This window comes from Garra rufa, chromosome 7, assembly GCF_049309525.1.
Source record: "Garra rufa chromosome 7, GarRuf1.0, whole genome shotgun sequence".
NCBI lineage: Eukaryota > Metazoa > Chordata > Actinopteri > Cypriniformes > Cyprinidae > Garra > Garra rufa.
The window spans coordinates 51,391,620-51,412,543 of NC_133367.1; the positions used below are offsets into that span (position 1 = coordinate 51,391,620).

The 20,924-nt window shown below is 34.5% G+C and overlaps 1 protein-coding gene across 1 annotated transcript; it reads right to left on the reverse strand.

Moving 5' to 3' along the window:
• Positions 1 to 1,623: 1,623 nt before the first annotated feature.
• Positions 1,624 to 16,855, reverse strand: hoga1 (4-hydroxy-2-oxoglutarate aldolase 1). Its single transcript, XM_073844860.1, has 8 exons — positions 16,490 to 16,855; positions 16,020 to 16,240; positions 15,571 to 15,699; positions 13,978 to 14,105; positions 13,668 to 13,802; positions 8,397 to 8,493; positions 2,669 to 2,802; positions 1,624 to 2,354 (listed from the first exon to the last, which is right to left on the reverse strand). The coding sequence occupies exons 2-8, from the start codon at positions 16,219 to 16,221 to the stop codon at positions 2,205 to 2,207; spliced, it is 975 nt and encodes a 324-aa protein (XP_073700961.1). The 5' UTR covers positions 16,222 to 16,240; positions 16,490 to 16,855; the 3' UTR covers positions 1,624 to 2,204.
• Positions 16,856 to 20,924: the final 4,069 nt, after the last annotated feature.

The following is a 20,924-nucleotide window of genomic DNA, read 5'->3' on the forward strand; positions in this document are numbered from 1 at the left end:
ATCGAGTCATGCGACCACGGTAGTATCGGAAAAATTTGTTATTGCGGTACGACGGTATTTACAATACCGTTACATCCCTAATAAATACCGTACCGTGCCATTCATACCGAGGTATTACCGTACCGTGAAGTTTTGATACCGTTACATCCCTACTAAGTGTTTTTTTTTTTTTTTTTTTTTTTTTACTTAAGAATGTTTTGGAGAGTGGATGGATGCATAATAATATTGTAGTTTTAAAATACTTAAAGCATTTTTTTTTACTTAAGAATATACTATTGCACTGTCAAAATTTTAAAAACAAAATCAAAATTGTGATTATAATAATATTGTACTTTCAAAACAATTTAATAAGAATTTAACAAACCCTTCACTTCCAAAATATTGTAAGTATTGTTTTCTTTTATTGAAATATGCTTAATTATTGGTTTTATTTTAATAATAATAATAATAATAATAATAATATAGTAATACTATTTTCCCATGAACCTACAGAAGACAAATGGTTTGAAGAATGGATGGATGCATAATATTGTAGTTTTAAAATACTAACAGCATTTTATTTTACTTAAGGAAATAATATCGCACTGCCAAAATCTTTAAAAAAAACTATTAGGATTATAATAATGTAGTTTCAAAATTTTGAAAGCATTTTGTTTACTTAAGACTATAAGATTTTTTAGAATAATATTATACTTTCTAAATAGTATTTTAACTTATTAAAACAATATATTTGTTTTTCAAAACAAGAATTTAACAAATTTCAATTGCGATTTCAAAATATTAAAAGTGTTTTGTTTTATTCAAATATATTAAAAATGATGATTATTATTTTAAAAAACAATATGATCATTTTTTCACATTAACCTACAGAAGATAAACAGTTTGCACAATGGATAGATGTAATAATGCAGTTTACTAAAATACTAAAATCATTTTATTTAACTTAAATGAAATATATATAAAAATAATAATTGTGATTATTATAATTTTGCACTTTCAAAAAATTTTGAAGTATTGTTTCACTGTAAACAAAATCTGTAGAAATTACAGTATTACTGGCAGCTGGTTGCCAGTAACTTACTGTAGATTTTAATTTATGCTATTTACTGGCAACAGTTTGTTCAAAGTTAATTGAACATTAAACATTAACAAGTCTTTATCTTTACAGAATAAAACTAAAATAACAGCCTCATGCAAAGCATTCTGGGAACCAAAATCTGAAGGAAAAAAACAGAAAAAGGTTGATGAAGGTTTCTGGTTCCCAGAATGCTTTGCAGTAGGTTGTTATTTTATAGTTTTATTCTGTAAAGACAAAGACTTGTTAATGTTTAATGTTCATTTAACTTTGAACAAACTGTTGCCAGTAAATAACATAAATTAAAAATCTACAGTAAGTTACTGGCAACCAGCTGCAGAACTACAGCAAATTTTTTACAGTGTTCCTTTTATTCAAATATATTCAAAATAAGTATTGTTATTTTTTGTTTTATTAATATATATATATATTAAAACAAGATTTTCCCAAGAACCTACTGAAGATAAATGAATGAATGAATACATAATAATATTGTAGTTTCAAAATACCAAAAGCATTTTAATTAACTTATATGATAGTGTATAATATAATAGTGCACTGTCAAAATCTTACAAATATTGCTTTGTTTTCAAAACAAGAATATAAAAAAAACATACTTTAAGTTATTTTGAAATAATTGTTCCTTTTATAGGTATTCTAGGTATTATTATAACATGCTAAATTTATATAAAAAATATATAATGACTGGTTTTGATTTATTTCAAAACAAGAATAAAATCTAATGTTAAAGAATAAATGATGTAAAATCACATCCAAAATGGCTCAAAATGGCTTTTTACAATCTGTATAAAAGCCATTTTGGACAAACAGCATTGTGATGCAGAAAACTCAACATTAAAACAACACAAAAAATTTATGAAACCATAAAACATTAAATTTGGAAGAAAAAAATCAAACCAGTTACACTGAAATATTTTTCAATTTTTCTGACAAAAACAGAAGAATGCCGCACACTGCTATATCTAGCAAATTACATTTTAATGCATTGCTATGAGAAAATCTTGTAGAAAAATTAGTTTGAATTAATAATAACACAAAAACGAATTAACCATTCTGTTTTCGAACGCTCTGGTACTGTAACACTTTGATTCTGTCGGCAGTCCTGCTTCTACAGCCAACCGTTGGAGGAGAATTTCACTCGAAGCTGCTCTAAATCTGCCTTTGATAAGGTCTGCAACGGGGACCGACACACACCGCCGTGATATCCAAACCACTCCATTGCTTGTTTCAAAGCGGGAACGCCGTACAGCCGAGTTACCTACAAAAAAAGAGGGGGAGGGACATTGCAATTTAATGAATAGAGTCAAAATCAATCACAGATTCTCTTTTACACAAGGTCAAAGGTGCCGTTTAGAGTCTGTTCAAGCCTTTTAGGATCAGCCCATTATGTTTTTCCTTTTTCAAAAGCACATTTACACCATAGTGCGAATCTTTCTCATGGCCTTTGAAGCAAAGCTCATGTTGAGCAGCTCTTGGGGGGAAGGGTTGCTTCCAATGTTTATCATGCCTATATAGCAGTAAATGTATCTGTGGTATAAATGTGTGGCGTTGCCATGGTGATGCGATGCTCACTGCTGTGTTGGGTTCGATGAGGCGATATTGGAGCTCTCTGGCCTCGTCCCAGCGTCCTGAAACACACAGCTGGGCTAGATCACACACCTGCTGACCCAGGACATTTGCGAGGGCGCACACGCCTCCCACGGCCCCTATAAAAAACACAGCGAAAACGGCTCTTAAAGGAACAGTACACTCAAAAATGAAAATTGGAGGAAGATTTAGATTTACATCGAAGATGTAGAAGAGTTTGTTTCTTCATCAGATTTGGAGAAATGTGTTTAGTCAGAAATGAGAGTCTAAACAGCTGATAAAATTTAGGACTGGTTTTGCGTTTCTATATGCATCTGATTGATTACTCAAAACAACTCTTTTTTTTTGAGTGAAAAAGTAATTTTTTAATGAATAATCGTCACAATATTTAAACAAAAAACTAAAAAAAAATTTTAACTGTTTCTCACACTTGTGTGATTTAATGTTTAATCAGGAAGTTTGCTTTTAAATGCTTTTGTTTTGTACAAAATTGCAAAAAGTCACATTATTGGTGTTGCCGGTCAAAAATGACCGGACGCCAAACAATTGCTTATAAATCTCTCATTTTGCTATATTATCACCAAATATTGGATTCAATCTTTTTGTCAACTGGTTTTCTTTCATTTAGGACTGGTTTTGTGTTTCTGTTTGCATCTGATTAATCGAAAGGCCTAATTTATCCGAAAGTAGGCACCTCATTTTTTGAGTGAAAAAAAATAATTTTTTATTAATTTTCACAATACGAGATAAAAAAAAATTATAAAAATGTGCACTGTTTATCACACTAGTGTGCTTTAATGTTTAATCAGGAAGTTTGCTTTTAAATGATTTATTTTGTACAAAATTGCAAAAAGTCACACTTGTGGTGTTCCCGGTCAAAAATGACCGGACTCCAAAAAAATTGCTTATAAATCTCTCATTATGCTATATTATCACCAAATATTGGATTCATTCTTTTGTCAACTTGTTTTCTTTCATTTGGGACTGGTTTTGTGTTTCTGTTTGCATCTGATTAACCATAGGCCTCATTTATCTGAAAGTAGGCACCTCGTTTTTGAGTGAAAAAAAGCATTTTTTTATTAATAATTTTCACAATATCAAAAAAAAATCTCTAAAAATTGGTACTGTTTCTCACACTAGTGTGCTTTAATGTTTAATCAGGAAGTTTGCTTTTAAATGATTTATTTTGTACAAAATTGCAAAAAGTCACACTTGTGGTGTTCCCGGTCAAAAATGACCGGACGCCAAACAATTGCTTATAAATCTCTCATTATGCTATATTATCACCTAATATTGGATTCAATCTGTTTGTCAACTTGTTTTCCTTCATTTAGGACTGGTTTTGTGTTTCTATTTGCATCTGATTAATCATAGGCCTCATTTATCCAAAGGTAGGCACCTCGTTTTTTAGTGAAAAAAAGCTTTTTTTTATGAATAATTTTCACAATATTAAACAAAAAACTCTTAGAATTTGAACTGTTAATCACACTAGTGTGCTTTAATGTCTAATCATGAAGTTTGCTTTTAAATGCTTTAATTTTGTACAAAATTCCAAAAAGTCACACTTGTGGTGTTCCCGGGTCAAAACTGACCGGACTCTAAACAACTGCTTATAAATCTCTCATTATGCTATATTATCACCAAATATTGGATTCAATCTTTTTGTCAACTGGTTTTCTTTCATTTAGGACTGGTTTTGTGTTTCTGTTTGCATCTGATTAATCGAAAGGCCTAATTTATCCGAAAGTAGGCACCTCATTTTTTGAGTGAAAAAAATCATTTTTTATTAATTTTCACAATACGAGATAAAAAAAATTATAAAAATGTGCACTGTTTATCACACTAGTGTGCTTTAATGTTTAATCAGGAAGTTTGCTTTTAAATGATTTATTTTGTACAAAATTGCAAAAAGTCACACTTGTGGTGTTCCCGGTCAAAAATGACCGGACTCCAAAAAAATTGCTTATAAATCTCTCATTATACTATATTATCACCAAATATTGGATTCATTCTTTTGTCAACTTGTTTTCTTTCATTTGGGACTGGTTTTGTGTTTCTGTTTGCATCTGATTAACCATAGGCCTCATTTATCTGAAAGTAGGCACCTCGTTTTTGAGTGAAAAAAAGCATTTTTTATTAATAATTTTCACAATATTAAAAAAAAATCTCTAAAAATTGGTACTGTTTCTCACACTAGTGTGCTTTAATGTTTAATCAGGAAGTTTGCTTTTAAATGATTTATTTTGTACAAAATTGCAAAAAGTCACACTTGTGGTGTTCCCGGTCAAAAATGACCGGACGCCAAACAATTGCTTATAAATCTCTCATTATGCTATATTATCACCTAATATTGGATTCAATCTGTTTGTCAACTTGTTTTCCTTCATTTAGGACTGGTTTTGTGTTTCTATTTGCATCTGATTAATCATAGGCCTCATTTATCCAAAGGTAGGCACCTCGTTTTTGAGTGAAAAAACGCATTTATGAATAATTTTCACAATATTAAACAAAAAACTCTCAGAATTTGAACTGTTAATCACAGTAGTGTGTTTTAATGTCTAATCATGAAGTTTGCTTTTAAATGCTTTTATTTTTACAAAATTGCCAAAAGTCACACTTGTGATGTTCCTGGTCAAAAATGACCGGACTCTAAACAACTGTTTATAAATGTCTTATTATGCTTTATTATCACAAATATTGGATCCAATCTTTTTGTCAACTTGTTTTCTTTCATTTGGGACTGGTTTTGTGTTTCTATTTGCATCTGATTAACCATAGGCCTCATTTATCCGAAAGTAGGCACCTCGCTTTTGAGTGAAAAAAAAGCATTTTTTATTAATAATTGTCACAATATTAAGCAAAAATCTCTAAAAATTGGTACTGTTTCTCACACTAGTGTGCTTTAATGTTTAATCCTGAAGTTTGCTTTTAAATGCTTTAATTTTGTACAAATTTCCAAAAAGTCACACTTGTGGTGTTCCCGGTCAAAAATGACCGGACTCCAAAAAAATTGCTTATAAATCTCTCATTATACTATATTATCACCAAATATTGGATTCATTCTTTTGTCAACTTGTTTTCTTTCATTTGGGACTGGTTTTGTGTTTCTGTTTGCATCTGATTAACCATAGGCCTCATTTATCTGAAAGTAGGCACCTCGTTTTTGAGTGAAAAAAAGCATTTTTTATTAATAATTTTCACAATATTAAAAAAAAATCTCTAAAAATTGGTACTGTTTCTCACACTAGTGTGCTTTAATGTTTAATCAGGAAGTTTGCTTTTAAATGATTTATTTTGTACAAAATTGCAAAAAGTCACACTTGTGGTGTTCCCGGTCAAAAATGACCGGACTCCAAAAAAATTGCTTATAAATCTCTCATTATACTATATTATCACCAAATATTGGATTCATTCTTTTGTCAACTTGTTTTCTTTCATTTAAGACTGGTTTTGTGTTTCTGTTTGCATCTGATTAACCATAGGCCTCATTTATCTGAAAGTAGGCACCTCGTTTTTGAGTGAAAAAAAGCATTTTTTATTAATAATTTTCACAATATTAAAAAAAAATCTCTAAAAATTGGTACTGTTTCTCACACTAGTGTGCTTTAATGTTTAATCAGGAAGTTTGCTTTTAAATGATTTATTTTGTACAAAATTGCAAAAAGTCACACTTGTGGTGTTCCCGGTCAAAAATGACCGGACTCCAAAAAATTGCTTATAAATCTCTCATTATGCTTTATTATCACCAAATATTGGATTCAATCTGTTTGTCAACTTGTTTTCCTTCATTTAGGACTGGTTTTGTGTTTCTATTTGCATCTGATTAATCATAGGCCTCATTTATCCAAAGGTAGGCACCTCGTTTTTGAGTGAAAAAAAGCATTTTTTTATGAATAATTTTCACAATATTAAACAAAAAACTCTTAGAATTTGAACTGTTAATCACACTAGTGTGCTTTAATGTCTAATCATGAAGTTTGCTTTTAAATGCTTTTATTTTGTACAAATTTCCAAAAAGTCACACTTGTGGTGTTCCCGGGTCAAAACTGACCGGACTCTAAACAACTGCTTATAAATCTCTTATTATGCTTTATTATCACCAAATATTAGATCCAATCTTTTTGTCAACTTATTTTCTTTCATTTAGGACTGTTTTGTGTTTATATGCGCATCAGATTAATTAATTTATGTGAGCATTTAAAACTTCTGTAATATTTGTCCTCAGTGTGAAAAGATAGATCTCAAAATCATACAGTCATTGTTGGAAATGATTCAAATACACAAAAATGCTGAAAATCCAAAGAATTGTGGGACGTGAAGGATTTTTCTGAAGAACAGCGGGCAGTTTAACTGTCCAGGACAAACAAGGGACTCATGAACAACTATCACTATACAAAAAACACAGCTGTGGATCATTCAGCTAACAACACAGTACTAAGAATCAAGGGGACGTAAACTTTTGAACAGGGTCATGCTAATAAATTCAACTATTGTGGACTTTATGTAAACATCTTTTATGTGAAATGTCTTATAGTACTAAATAAAAAAATAACATAAAAATAATCCCTCTTATTTTGGTAAAATAATTAACATTATGCAGATTCTGAAAGGGGGATGTAAACTTTTGACCTCAACTGTAAATATGAACTTGATCAGTGTGGATTATTGTGATGTTTTTATTAGCTGTTTGGACTCTCATTCTCATGGCACCAAGTCACTTGGTGAGCAAGTGATGGAATGCTGGATTTCTCCAAATCTGATGAAGGAACAAACACATCTTCATCTTGGATGGTTTGCGGGTGAGTACATTTTGAGTTATTCTCTGCAAACCAATGGTCTAAAGTAACCATGCAAAAACATTTAGAAATTCAGTACTGCTAACTATCCCTCACTATGTGATTGACACACTACAGACCCCTCCCACATAAACAACAGCTTGACTGACAGACTGACACCACCCATGTTCATGAAAATGGCCCAGTGACTCGCCACCCCCGATCTTTCTGACAGATATTTAGGCGACTTTGATTGTGCTGATTAACTGACAGGCTTCCCAGACGCTCTCCCACAAACTGGCATTTGATTAACTGTAGTTTTGTCTCGCGGTAAGTTATCAAAGACAAAAATGAGGTGGATGTAGTATTAGCACTGACATGTTTCGATTACGTACCGTCTTTCTTCTGCTATTTCTGTGAACGTACATTAATCAGTTGCCCTTCAAGGTGAACGGTGACAATTTGCTTGATTTGTTTTTTTATCATGGTCACAAATTGTTTGACATGTCTAACTTGTCACGTTTAAATGATTACTCTTAATGTACTTTCTGTATATTAGAAGGAATTTGACATGGCTTGTACAGACAAACAGAATAAATGAAGTGCAGTGTCTCCAACGTAGGTCACAATTAACCTAAAGTCAAAATAAAGCTTATTTTTAGGCCCATTTAAATATTTTTGCATTGTGACATTAAGCAGATCTACATCAAAACTCCCACATCTCTTTCGCCTAAAATAAGGCAAAAATAATAATAATAATAATTTGTGAAGTACATTTTTTAAGTACAACTGCAGGTATATATTGTGGCATTATGTCTTGTAATACTAATTATTTATTCATTTACTTAAATAAAGAAATATTGTATTATAGGGTGCACCAGGTATATTAATTAATAATATTGATACTTTGATGGGGTAAAGATTTTTTGGATTCTCACCAACGGCGTATGCAGCCATGAGGAAACCAGCAGATCCTGCAAGCACCTGGAAATCCTGAGATCTGGTTTTCTGCACGATCAGAGCTATTCTGGTAATCTGTTAATTATCAAATATTAAAGTGTTTTAAGGTGATAGATACGACAAAGTGAAAACAGACTGAAATATGAGACTGTGAACAGAAAAAAATATGCAATTATTATGCATTTTACTTTTTTTTTTTGCTTTGGTTACTGAAGGCAATTAAGATTAGCACAAAACCTTTAACTTTGAATCCAGTGATTACGTTTTAACTTGAGAAAAATAGTGACAAAGGGCAAACCATGGAAAATAAACAAACTTCAATTGACAGAGAGAGAGTAATCAGTTTTCTCTTCAATTTTGTTTCCGCTCACTGTATGTCTGAGAGTATTTCAAATGAAAAGCACCACATGGGGAAAAAACTGTCAAATGTCTATAGCAGAATTAAAGAAAAAAAATGACAGAAAGACTTAATGCATTCATGAAACATTAAATGATGGAAATATATTCTCAGTTGTAATCTTGTATAGAACTGATTATTATTACAGCAGCTCTCATATTCTCAGTTATACAAGAGTTCTTTCTGGTTCTCGAATCTGATTGGTTGAGAGGAGTGTGATATTCTAGTAATAACAGCACTCCAACCGTTTCACCGTTTGTATCTCTCCGCTTGTGGTATTTCTCATAGCAAATGTCATGGCGGACGTTCAAATCCACTAAAAGTTTTTGTGTGGCAGAATGTAGTTTTAAGACTTTTTAGGTGAGAATGCACTTGTTTAGACTTCAAATATGCAGTTCCTTAATGAACACAATGTCTGATTTGAAAATTTGCTTTAATGTTTTTGGAGATGTGAGCTCCGTTAGTAACAGAGGCTTGGGCTCAGCTGTCAAACTGAGATTTGTTGTTTTATTTTATTTACACTCTCGTGCCTCGAACTCTTGTATAAACACAATATCGCACTCGGAGACGTGAGATATGGCTGTATATCGTCACACTGTGATTACCTACGGCACTTGGCCTGCGGTGAATCACAGCTGTGACGATTTACAGCCATATCTCATATCTACTCGTGTAATATTGCTAATTTATACAAGAGTTTTTTCTGGTCCTCGAATCTGATTGGCTGGGAATAGTGCAGTATTCTAGTGATAACAGCAGTCCAGCCATTTCACTGTTTGTATCACTCCGCTTATGGTATTTCTCATAGCGAGTGTAATGGTGGACCCTAAATTCACTGAAATGTTTTGTTTTTTAAGTTTTAAGAGTTTTTTTAAGTGAGAATGTACAGTCGTGGCCAAAAGTTTAGAGAATGGCATAAAAATTAGTTTTCACAAAGTTTGCTGCTCAACTGCTTTTAGATCTTTGTTTCAGTTGTTTCTGTGATGTACTGAAATATAATTACAAGCACTTCATATGTTTCAAAGGCTTTTATCGACAATTACATGCCATTTATGCAAAGAGTCAGTATTTGCAGTGTTGGCCCTTCTTTTTCAGGACCTCTGCAATTCGACTGGGCATGCTCTCAATCAACTTCTGGGCCAAATCCTGACTGATAGCAACCCATTCTTTCGTAATCACTTCTTGGAGTTTGTCAGAATTAGTGGGTTTTTGTTTGTCCACCCGCCTCTTGAGGATTGACCACAAGTTCTCAATGGGATTAAGATCTGGGGAGTTTCAACGTTTTGGTCCCTGAGCCACTTAGTTATCACTTTTGCCTCATGGCACGGTGCTCCATCGTGCTGAAAAATGCATTGTTCTTCACCAAACTGTTGTTGGATTGTTGTGTAGTGAATTTTACAGGAGACTCATCTCATTTTAACTTGGCCCAACCAGGGGTGTCAAATTTTGTAGTGAGTTCTGCTTTCGCCTACTAGGAAGGCGAAATAGTGTAGTGATAGGTACTCATGTCACAGATGACGTTATGATTCTTGGATCACATGTCACTACATATACATGTCAATACGGTTATGAGTACATCACATAAGAAAGATTGGTGAGATATCTAACTTGTAGAACCTCTCACTGTATTATCAACACAAGGAAGACACAAGTGTAATAAAATAAATGTATTAGCAAACGATAGAAAAGAGTAATCAACTATTAAATGAATACAATAAATGCAAAAGGAATAAAGTGAATAAGATGCATAAAATGCAAGTGAATCAGTTGGGTGTTGCTATGTCAGAGCTATGTTATCTTATGGAAAGATAAACTGTTGCTAATCGGTAAAGAACCTTATTATGCATCAAACAAATAAATGAGCTATTATTTGTTATCAACTGCAATCAGCTATACAATATCTAATGTAAATTAGAAAGATCATATACTGATAGTACACAACAATGCCAAGGTCTCTGGAAGAGGATTGGAAGTGATATTTACGTTCTCTGTGGTTGGTTGAGCAGTCCGGTGGCGGTGAATTCTTCCACTGGTTGTGCTGGGAGCAGTCAGTGGGATAAGGAGCAGGAATCCGTTTCGACAGCCTTGAGCATGAAGCGCTGTAGGATGCTGTTCTCCTGGAGCACCAAAGGGTCCTAAGATGTGGCCCTGGTGTAGGTGCTGAAGGCCCTTAGCTTGGAACGCGCAAGCAAAGGTACCTGAAGTGAAGGTTTGCTCGCTGGAGCTTAACCTTGTTGCAAATGTCTGTTGGTCTTCTGCCTCTCTGGGCTAGAGACTCAGAACTTGGTCAATCCGCTTTGTCTCTCTTGGATGGAGACTCAGGACGTGCTGCATCTGTGGTTGTCTCGCTGGATGAAGACTCTGAACGTGGAAAATATCTCTTTCCTTTGCTGCCTCAAAGCTGGAGCGTGGAGCGTCTGTTTCTGTCTCTCTGGACAGTAGGCTCAGAATGATTGTGTCTGTTAGTGTCTCTCCCTTGTGGAGCTGGAGACTCAGAATGGAGGTATCTGTAGCTGCCTTCCCAGTAACTGGCCGCAGACTCAGAAAGAAGTTTTATCTCTTACTGTCCCCTGGATGTGCCGGAGACTCAGAATGGAGGTGTATATATTAACACCTGACCCTTGCGGGGCAGACTCAGTACTTTGTTGCTCTGTTAGTGTCTTACCCTGCCGGGGCTCAGACTCAGAATCTGTTGCTGCCTTCCCTGTAGCGGGCCGCAGACTCAGAACAAGGAGTGTCTTTTGGAGAGGTACCTTTATACCTTTCCGAAGAGGAGGAGATTAGAATTTGGCGCTTCTCCATTTCCATGCTGTGATTGGCTGGTTCCATCAGAGCGGGGGACATGGGGTAGCCCACCCTTCTTTCCTCTTGTGGAAGTCATTTGCATAGTCCAAACACAAAGTTAGAAAAGTGTCAATAATTTTTACTGGTGCATTTCTCACTTTCCAAAACACAATCAGACAACATTTGGTCAAGTAATGAACACATTAAGTCCAAACATGATGGGAAAAGATTGAACTGTCATGCATGCATTCATTTGTCCCTTAACAGCTGAGTTTGTGTAAGATGTTGCACTACACATTGCTGTCTGTGAGAATACTTTTTTTCTATGAATAAGTATAAGATGTGTGTGTTATGGTTCGCATCAGTTCAAGGTTTGAAAACATAGTTATGAATGGATTTGGATGGATCTTTGTGATCTCTCTTTGTTTTACCCATTGCTGCTGCATCTGAAGATCCTAAGGAATTTTTATGGCAATCACAGAACCGAACCTTAGGAAGCAGTTTCAAGGTGCATCTTGACCAATAGGAAGTTCTGTCCTTCCTGGGTTTTTGTACCAAAGGTCTCTTCTTGCCCTCTAAGAGGTGTCTGGCATCAGGTGTCCTTATCTGATGGCGCTGGACAGTTAGCTTATGTTAGTCCACCAAGATCCAATCAAAATGTAGCAAACCTTTGTCCACTATTGTGGTCAGGGAGGGGCCCTTGCCATAAACTGGGCCCTGGAATGCACGGTCCACTACAGTTGGAAGAAGTTGCTGTTGGAGGGTGTTTTGGTACCATTCTTTATTCATGGCTGTGTTTTTGGGCAAAATTGTGAGTGAGCCCACTCCCTTGGATGAGAAGCAACCCCACACATGAATGGTCTCAGGATGCTTTACTGTTGGCATGACACAGGACTGATGGTAGCGCTCACCTTGTCTTCTCCGGACAAGCCTTTTTCCCAGATGCCCCAAACAATCGGAAAGAGGCTTCATCGGAGAATATGACTTTGCCCCAGTCCTCAGCAGTCCATTCGCCATACTTTTAGCAGAAGATCAATCTGTCCCTGATGTTTTTTTTGGAGAGAAGTGGCTTCTTTGCAGCTGAATCCTCTTTAGGAGACAATCCTGGTGTTGCTGGACTTTCTTGGACGCCCTGAAGCCTTCTTAACAAGAATTGAACCTCTTTCCTTGAAGTTCTTGATGGTCCTATAAATTGTTGATTTAGGTGCAATCTAAGTAGCCACAATAGCCTTGCCTGTGAAGCCATTTTTATGCAACACAATGATGGCTGCACGCGTTTCTTTGCACGTCACCACGGTTAACAATGGAAGAACAATGATTTCAAGCATCACCCTCCTTTTAACATGTCAAGTCTGCCATTCTAACCCAATCAGCCTGACATAATGATCTCCAGCCTTGTGCTCTTCAACATTCTCACCTGAGTTAACAAGACGATTACTGAAATGATCTCAGCAGGTCCTTTAATGACAGCAATGAAATGCAGTGGAAAGTTTTTTTTCGGGATTAAGTTAATTTTCATGCCAAAGAAGGACTATGCAATTCATCTGATCACTCTTCATAACATTCTGGAGTATATGCAAATTGCTATTATAAAAACTTAAGCAGCAACTTTTCCAATTTCCAATATTTATGTAATTCTCAAAACTTTTGGCCACGACTGTACTTGTTTAGACTTCAAATATGCATTTTCCTAATAAAGATAACATCTTTTTGAAAATTTGCTTCAACGTTTTCGGATATGTGACCTCTGTTAGTAACAGAGGCTTGGGTTCAGCTGTTAACCTCTTTAACTGATTTGAATCCGTGGCGGAAGAAATTAGTTCTGCGTATGTTTTTAAAGACACCTTGTTGTGGGTCATTATGTATTAACAAACTTGTGTCTTTGAACTGAACTGTTGTATAAATGCGATAACACACTCATAGCCATGCAATATGGCTGTATATCGCACGCTGTGATTATCTACGGCCGAATTACAGCCGTGCCAATATACAGTCATATCACATTTCTATTCATGTGATATTGCTCATATATAACATCATATACTGTATGTATTATGGTAGGTCTTACATCTCCTCCACTGTCTTTGAGGCCGACAATATTTGGATGCTGGGAAAGCTGAATTATTGCATCCACTGGCAGGTCGAGACCTGTGTTTGCTGGCACACTGTACAACACAACTGGCACTGAACTGGAATCTGCCACCTTGGGATTGAGGAAAGCAACAATGCATTTTAATAAGACAAAGTGTGAAGCTCAACCACAATTTAACTAAGTAAAAATGCTAATGAGCACAGAATGATATGCATAATGTCCACAGTTGCATTCCATCACAATGGAAAGAAGAGGCTTTGATTAAATGCAAAATACTCAAGACTACCTTAGTGTAGTGGTTTATGAGAGCTCGGCTATCCATTCGACCACGGTAAAAACAAGGTGTTACCACTAACAAACAATCAGCACCTGCGTCTGCCATTTGCTGGCTCATTTGGATTGTGGCTCTGGTGGCTGCAAGAATAGACAAAGAAAACATAACTAATGTTATCTACAGTTGTTTGTGGACTTTATCTGGATTTTTGGCCATTCTACAGAATTTATTTAAAGTCAGAATTGGAAACATCTTGTAAATATATTTGTTTCTGTTTTATTAAAAAGTTTTCATGGGTAAATCAATAATTATATTTTTAACAATAAATTTCATTTTAAAAAATTAGATTTCCGTACCACCAAATGTTTCGGCTGTGGCTGTTTTGGTAGTGACAGTTTTATGGGATAACATCCAAAAACAAAGATGTCACTACCGAAACTTCACCAAATATTTCAGTTGTGACCATTTTTTTTAGGATAACACCCAAAAAATAATGATGTCACTACTGAAACTTTACCAAATATTTCAGTTGTGACAATTTTATGGGATAACACCCAAAAAACAAAGATGGCATTACCAAAACTTCACCAAATGTTTTGGCTGTGACTGTTTCGGTAGTGACAGTTTTATGGAATAACATCCAAAAACAAAGATGTCACTACCGAAACTTCACCAAATGTTTTGGTTGTGACAATTTTATAGGATAACACCCAAAACACAAAGATGTTACTACTGAAACTTTACCAAATATTTCAGTAGTGACAATTTTATGGGATAACACCCAAAGAACAAAGATGTTACTATCGAAACTTCACCAAATGTTTCGGCTGTGACTGTTTCAATAGTGACAATTTTATGAAATAACATGAAAAAAAAACAAAAAAAAAAAAAACAAGATGTGTCTACCGAAACTTAATAAAAAATGTTTTGGTTGTAAGATTTTCGGTAGTGACACTTTTATGGAGTAGCACCAAAAAAAAGCAATGATCTCACTGGAATAACACCCAAAAAAACAAAGATGTCGCTACCAAAACTTTACCAGATGTTTCGGTCGTGACTGTTTCGGTAGTGAACCTAGCTCAAAGATGCTAATCAGCACATGGTTAGCTGGCACAGTTCAAAACAGTATAAAAACTAAATGTTATGGAATAACTTGCGAAAAAGTGTGGTTAATTATAGAAAAATGGTGTTCAGTAGTGACATTCTTTAAAGTTACACACAGATTTTTCTGACTTTTGAACACATTTACCTCAAAATGATGGGGCCTATCTACTCACCGTGTGAGAAAGGGACACAGGAATATTTCCTGATCATGTAGGGTGTACTTAAAATCAGTTTTCCAACATGAAAATGCTGGATAATGCTATATTTTTTTTAACCTCAAAAACGATATTTAAAAAAACAATGTAATCAAATGCAATAATTATTTTAATATAATTTTCATAAGTTGTAATTTAGGGGTTAGGGTTCAAGAAAGCCACCTTCCAATTGCAAGTACCCATTATATGATAATTTGGTATATTTTAAGCTTATTAATATTTTAAATATTATTGTGGGTTTCAATAGAATGGCCCATATATAAATTAAACCACAAGAGAGACTTACATTCACAGCCAGATCCAGCCATGACTAGCTTGTCTTTTGGCAGCGCCTGTTTCACTCTTTTCACCACCTCAACCCTCTCCTCCGGTGTCAGGTATGGATATTCCCCATTAGAGCCCTGCACTACAAGACCTGCCAGTGCAATAAAAAGAGAGATGTAAAAAAAGACTTCAGGATAACAAAAAATATTGCCATGTTGTTTTAAAACCGTCCACTAGGCAGTGCACCGCAAAAGCGGACTTTAACCCTAACAACACGAGGTTTATCGTCTCGTTTCTAGTTAACATCTGTTAACAATTTTCAGGATAAAGCTAAGACACACAAAATCAATATTACAATATATAGCACATAAATGTTGTAGAATTTAGTCATAACAGTTCTTTGCAATTTCAACTGCATAGTGTATTTCTCGTTTTGTTTGTCAAAAAAAAAAAAAAAATTAAACAACCCACCTCTAAAAGGCAAGTTGCCATATTTCTTAAGATTGTCATGAAGTCTTTGATAATCCACATCTTCACTCTGAGTGAATGGAGTAGCAATAGGAGGATAAATCCCGCTTATATCCAGCCTCTTCCCAGCACTTTGACTTTTATTTCTCCATACTGAAACAGCTGATCTTCTGCACAGAAACCTAAAGCTTCGTATTGCAAACATGCCGCTGGTTTAGATCCGTCTGAAGAAAATAGATGTGGTTAAAGAAAATGTGAACAGCTACCATGCAGTTAATAATCAACACACTTATCAACTCTAAATACTGACGACGTTTGGGAAAACATTTGGAGAAACTGCTAAACAAGCATTTATGAACTTCATAAGTGTTGACATTGCGTTAAGGCTAAACCTTAAAATAAACATTGCCTAAATAAATGATTTACGTGCTATAACTCATAAATAATACACCTGACAACTTTGTTTTGCATACCTGTTTGCTTCAAACTGTCTGGCAAAAAGCATATAAGTCCTTATTTACTCTGTCAGAAAACACAAGCGCATTCAGTGTATAAGTATCTCGTCGTCGTTGTTGTTGTTGTTTATTATTATTCTATGATCGTATCTAAAGAAGACAGCAGTCCTGCTTGTGTATGATCAGCTGCAGCGTACTGACTTTCTAATACATAAGCAACGTGTTTATTAGCTTCACGACTGAAGTCCGTATGCCACAAGCGTAAGTTTAGCTTTTAAATATTAATCACATGGTCCTGACGTTACTTGGAAACCTCGAAACGTTCTGTCACTTATTGTGAATAATTATTCTGAAGCCTGTCAACAGCTCTTGTCTGTCAGCGAATGCAACATTTGGCTTCCGGAAGTAAATTCTCTTTCATTTTCTCCATAAGGGGATTCACTTTGAACGACAACTTAAAAGGCTGTAATTACAGAAGGACCATGAGCTTCGATATTGTTTATGAATGATATACACTTCTATCTGCCATTCCACGTTATTTGTTTTACAATATATTTGTTTGATAGAGCTACTCCTGATAAAGAACTACACTACCCCTAATGCAACAGAGAAATCTCGACCAATCATTGAATCAGAGCACTGCAGTGCTCCGCCCACTCTTAAAGCACCGCGAACGTCGCAATCTCGTCGGACTCCCTTTCCACCTTTTTCTTCCCGTAAAAGTGGGCGTGGCCATTTATACATTTTATGGGTATGGCTTCCGGTCTCCTCTGCGTCCAGTTATTTTTAGCTGTTAATAGCTTGTTTTGCTGCTTTGATACTGCAAATCGGTGTGTTTTACCATATTATTTTAATGCATTATCTTAAATGAACATACAGTTTTACCATTTACTGCACATTGTTATTTTCCTTGTTATTTTCCTATAGTGGCTAATGAACCTAAAGTCTCACCAATAGGCTTACTTCCACATTAAAGAACTAAGGTGGATACTAAAAATAATTTTGGTATTTTTTAATATATATATATATATATATATATATATATATATATATATATTTAATAAACAACTTAAAGTCAGTAGTTAATGTTGTTGTTGTTGTTTTTACCTTTTTTATTAACGTTGTTTGCAATTCTTTATGGGATTGTAGTTTATTCCATCTGCTGTTAAGTCTTTTACATTGTTCTTTTTGTCTATTTTTCAATTTCCAAAATAAACGTTTGTGATGATGTGATCATGGCAGGTTTATTAATCTAATTAACACTGGGATACTCCAAGGCTGAAAAAGTGGGCCAGCACTGCTGTACTCTGTTGGCTAAACGCTTCATTAATTTATAAGCATTAATATTTATAAATTAAGATTACCCATAGTGGTTGTATATCATACTATCTGTTTTCCCCTTTACAAAAAATGTAAATCATGATCAAGATTATGGCCTAATTTATATTTGTAAAGCTTAAAAATAATGAAAATATATAAAACGTGTTTTTCAATATGTTTTTCAGTTCTTTTCAGTTCCGAACAGATCACAATTAATACACACAGAGTACAGATGAATCATCAAATTGTCAAGGACTTTTTGCTTGTTTTCTTTCTGAGAATGTATTAATAACTGATCCTTTTCGTAGTCAAGATAATAGTACTGATGTGTACAGTTCTTCTGCTCAACCTATACCAACCTTAATTTCCACCTTTCTGACATTAGACATGCGTCTTTGCTTCTGGTTGCATGACTCCTCACTGATATAAACTACAGACTGACACATAATATTTATAAATCAAACATTCACCAATTTTGCAAGCTAACTCCTATGTTGTGTCTATACAGCATTTCAGTGGATACACTTGCTTTATTTTGTATGACAGAGCTTCAAAATCTAAAAGATTTGAATATTTAAATATTTGCATATTATTGAAAATATTTGAATATAAGATATTTAAATTGTTTTGATCGTGACTGGACATTTTTGCTGGTGGCAGTAATATTTTGGTAGCGACCACATAACAGAATTTTAACCCACATACTAAAACACTACTAACACTATAAAATGCTAAAAATGTGCATAAATGTACTAAAAGTTAGTTAATTTCCTCGAAATAAAGGATTGTGCTCCCTTTTGTCAATACCAAAACAATGATGTCATTTTTCGGTCGTCAATGTTACGGTAGTGACAATTTCATGGGATAACACCCACACAAAAAAGATGTCACTACCGAAATTTCACCAAATGTTTTGGTCGTGACAATTTAATGGAATAACGTCCAAAAACAAACATGTCTCCACCGAAATTTCACCAAATGTTTTGGTCGTGACAATTTAATGGAATAACGTCCAAAAACAAAGATGTCTCCATCTAAATTTCACCAAATGTTTTTGTCGTGACAATTTAATGGAATAACGTCCAAAAACAAAGATGTCTCCATTGAAATTTCACCAAATGTTTTGGTCGTGACAATTTAATGGAATAACACCCAAAAAACAAAGATGTCTCCACCGAAATTTCACCAAATGTTTTGGTCGTGACAATTTTATGGAGTAACATCCAAAAACAAAGATGTCTCCACCGAAATTTCACCAAATGTTTTGGTTGTGACAATTTAATGGAATAACGTCCAAAAACAAAGATGTCTCCACCGAAATTTCACCAAATGTTTTGGTTGTGACAATTTAATGGAATAACACCCAAAAAACAAAGATGTCTCCACCGAAATTTCACCAAATGTTTTGGTCGTGACAATTTTATGGAGTAACATCCAAAAACAAAGATGTCTCCACCGAAATTTCACCAAATGTTTTGGTTGTGACAATTTAATGGAATAACACCCAAAAAACAAAGATGTCTCCACCGAAATTTCACCAAATGTTTTGGTCGTGACAATTTTATGGAGTAACATCCAAAAACAAAGATGTCTCCACCGAAATTTCACCAAATGTTTTGGTTGTGACAATTTAATGGAATAACGTCCAAAAACAAAGATGTCTCCACCGAAATTTCACCAAATGTTTTGGTCGTGACAATTTAATGGAATAACGTCCAAAAACAAAGATGTCTCCACCGAAATTTCACCAAATGTTTTGGTCGTGACAATTTAATGGAATAACGTCCAAAAACAAAGATGTCTCCACCGAAATTTCACCAAATGTTTTGGTCGTGACAATTTAATGGAATAACGTCCAAAAACAAAGATGTCTCCATCTAAATTTCACCAAATGTTTTTGTCGTGACAATTTAATGGAATAACGTCCAAAAACAAAGATGTCTCCATTGAAATTTCACCAAATGTTTTGGTCGTGACAATTTAATGGAATAACACCCAAAAAACAAAGATGTCTCCACCGAAATTTCACCAAATGTTTTGGTCGTGACAATTTTATGGAGTAACATCCAAAAACAAAGATGTCTCCACCGAAATTTCACCAAATGTTTTGGTTGTGACAATTTAATGGAATAACGTCCAAAAACAAAGATGTCTCCACCGAAATTTCACCAAATGTTTTGGTTGTGACAATTTAATGGAATAACACCCAAAAAACAAAGATGTCTCCACCGAAATTTCACCAAATGTTTTGGTCGTGACAATTTTATGGAGTAACATCCAAAAACAAAGATGTCTCCACCGAAATTTCACCAAATGTTTTGGTTGTGACAATTTAATGGAATAACACCCAAAAAACAAAGATGTCTCCACCGAAATTTCACCAAATGTTTTGGTCGTGACAATTTTATGGAGTAACATCCAAAAACAAAGATGTCTCCACCGAAACTTCACCAAATGTTTTGGTTGTGACAATTTAATGGAATAACGTCCAAAAACAAAGATGTCTCCACCGAAATTTCACCAAATGTTTTGGTTGTGACAATTTAATGGAATAACACCCAAAAAACAAAGATGTCTCCACCGAAATTTCACCAAATGTTTTGGTCGTGACAATTTTATGGAGTAACATCCAAAAACAAAGATGTCTCCACCGAAATTTCACCAAATGTTTTGGTTGTGACAATTTAATGGAATAATGTCCAAAAACAAAGATGTCTCCACCGAAATTTCACCAAATGTTTTGGTCGTGACAATTTAATGGAATAACGTCCAAAAACAAAGATGTCTCCATCTAAATTTCACCAAATGTTTTTGTCGTGACAATTTAATGGAATAAGGTCCAAAAACAAAGATGTCTCCACCGAAATTTCACCAAATGTTTTGGTCGTGACAATTTAATGGAATAACACCCAAAAAACAAAGATGTCTCCACCGAAATTTCACCAAATGTTTTGGTCGTGACAATTTTATGGAGTAACATCCAAAAACAAAGATGTCTCCACCGAAATTTCACCAAATGTTTTGGTTGTGACAATTTAATGGAATAACGTCCAAAAACAAAGATGTCTCCACCGAAATTTCACCAAATGTTTTGGTCATGACATTTTAATGGAAAAACATCCAAAAACAAAGA